This window comes from Daktulosphaira vitifoliae, unplaced genomic scaffold, assembly GCF_025091365.1.
Source record: "Daktulosphaira vitifoliae isolate Bord-2020 unplaced genomic scaffold, ASM2509136v1 Scaffold_2, whole genome shotgun sequence".
Classification (NCBI taxonomy): Eukaryota; Metazoa; Arthropoda; class Insecta; order Hemiptera; family Phylloxeridae; genus Daktulosphaira; species Daktulosphaira vitifoliae.
Genome location: NW_026099573.1, coordinates 14,468,669 through 14,470,641, shown reverse-complemented (window position 1 = coordinate 14,470,641; position 1,973 = coordinate 14,468,669). Strand labels below are relative to the sequence as shown.

At 26.2% G+C, this 1,973-nt stretch overlaps 2 protein-coding genes across 5 annotated transcripts in view; one reads left to right on the top strand and one right to left on the bottom strand.

Annotated features, from left to right (window-relative positions):
* LOC126897834 (uncharacterized protein DDB_G0287625-like) overlaps positions 1-588 on the bottom strand; it is a 69,002-nt gene extending 68,414 nt beyond the window's left edge. For all 3 annotated transcript variants that reach the window (XM_050671735.1, XM_050671736.1, XM_050671734.1), the window contains exon 1: positions 43-588. In XM_050671735.1, the coding sequence (XP_050527692.1) occupies positions 43-290 (248 nt within the window). In that variant the 5' untranslated portion in view covers positions 291-588. The remainder of the gene's footprint in view (positions 1-42) is intronic.
* The window catches only part of LOC126897837 (rac GTPase-activating protein 1-like), a 25,673-nt gene that overhangs the window by 973 nt on the left and 22,727 nt on the right, over positions 1-1,973 (top strand). The gene's annotated exons all lie outside the window — the stretch shown is intronic.

The window sequence follows — 1,973 nt, the reverse complement described above, 5'->3', positions numbered from 1 at the left end:
CATTGCTAAAATAAATTCAATTTTTTAATCGCTTAAACTTACGAGTTTTTATTTTCTAGTTTTTGGTCTTGATTGTTTATTATTGAGCGCTTTAATCGAGATGCTTTCAAATCTACTTTTTCAGTAGATTCTTTTGTCTCAGTGGTTTCAGCTTCATTAATTTTATTTTTTCGTTTACGATTATTTTTTGATACCGCACGTTTTTTTTCACTTTTACTTTGAGTCATACCTCCTCCTTTTTTGGAGGTTATGCCACTGGGATTAATATCAATATTGTGTTCATCTTCCATACCTTCATCAGTCTTATGACTATCAGAATCATTTTCATTGTCAAATTCGTAATCGTCAAAATATTCGTTGTTATCGCCTTCGTAATTTTCATTTTCATACTCATCATTACTTAAATCATTCTCACTAAAACAATCTTTATTGGCGCTATCAATGTTGGATACTCGTTTCCGTTGTGATTTAGAAAATGTTCCACGTCCGCTGTAACGCTTTCGATCAGTATTTCTATCGTTTACCGTTTTAGTAGTCACATCTGCTCTTATATGTACCTAAAATAAAAAAATATATCAAACTTTATATAAAAAAAACTCAGCACAGTGGGGTCGTGGCATAGTTGGGTCCAGTATAGATGATATTTGACAGTGATTAAAATCACTATCATAAAAAACGCTTCGATGCAAATCTGTAGAAAGTGTTTAATTTAGAAAAAAAAAATTTGTTAAAATAGCATATTTTTGAATACGGTAGCCATTTGCGCATAGAAGATAGGTCGTCGGGACAAACTTTTTTTTTATTTTATACTACATAAAATAAGCTTTATTTGATATATGTTAAAAGAATGCAGTATTTCCGGAACATTTTCAAAAATTAAGTTGAAAAAGTTATTTTTTGTAAAAAAGTTACTATTTTAAATCCCCCCAATGAGCAGAATAAGTGTTAGATTTTCAAAAAAAATTATATCAAATGAAAGGGAAATATCTAAGGTTTTAATACAAAAAAATATTATTTTTATTTGTTCATTTTTGGAAAAGTTATGGCAGTTTTAATTACAAAAAACATCCCGATAAAAAATGATTTTTATCGCAAACATTACATTTTTTTTTAAATTTTGACAGCCATTTGCACATAGAAGATAAGATGTCGGGACAAATTTTTTTTTTTCATTTGATAGTATATAACATAACCTTTGATTTGATATATGTTTAAAGGACGCAGTATTTCCGGAACATTTTCAAAAGTTCAGTTGAAAAAGATCTATGTTTTTTACAATATTTCAAATTTTGAACACCCCCTTTATAAGGGGAAATTGTCCAATTTTAATAAAGAGTATGTCAAATAAAATATATACTTATAATGTATTTAGAAAAAAAAAAGTTGTGCTGATATATACATTTTTCAAAAAGTTATAGCATTTTTAAGTTGAAAATTAAAATCGAAAATTTTAACACAAAAATAGTGTTTTTTTAACTACGGCAGCCGTTTAAATGTAGAAGAAAAAGTGTCAGGAAAAATTTTTTTTTTTCATTTTGTAGTACATAAAATAAGCTTTAATTTGATATATGTTTAAAGGACGCAGTCTTTCCGGAACATTTTCAAAAATTAAGTTGAAAAAATTAATTTTTGTAAAAAAGTTGCCATTTTAAATCCCCCCCAATGAGCAGGTTAAGTGATAGATTTTCAAAAAAATGATATCAAATGAAAGGTAAATATCTAAGGTTTTAGTATAAAAAAATATTATTTTTATTTGTTATTTTTGAAAAAGTTATGGAAGTTTTAAGAAAAAAAAGTGAAAAAAATGACAAAATTTACCGATTTTTAAATTTGTAATTTTTTTGAATATTTCCCCCATTTTCGGGAAACGAGGGAATTTTTTTCAATTTTTCAGTTTTTTTAAATGGTAACACATATTTTTAATTTAATAAAATGTTTGAGTTTTTAATTTAATAATAAATGGCATTTGAATT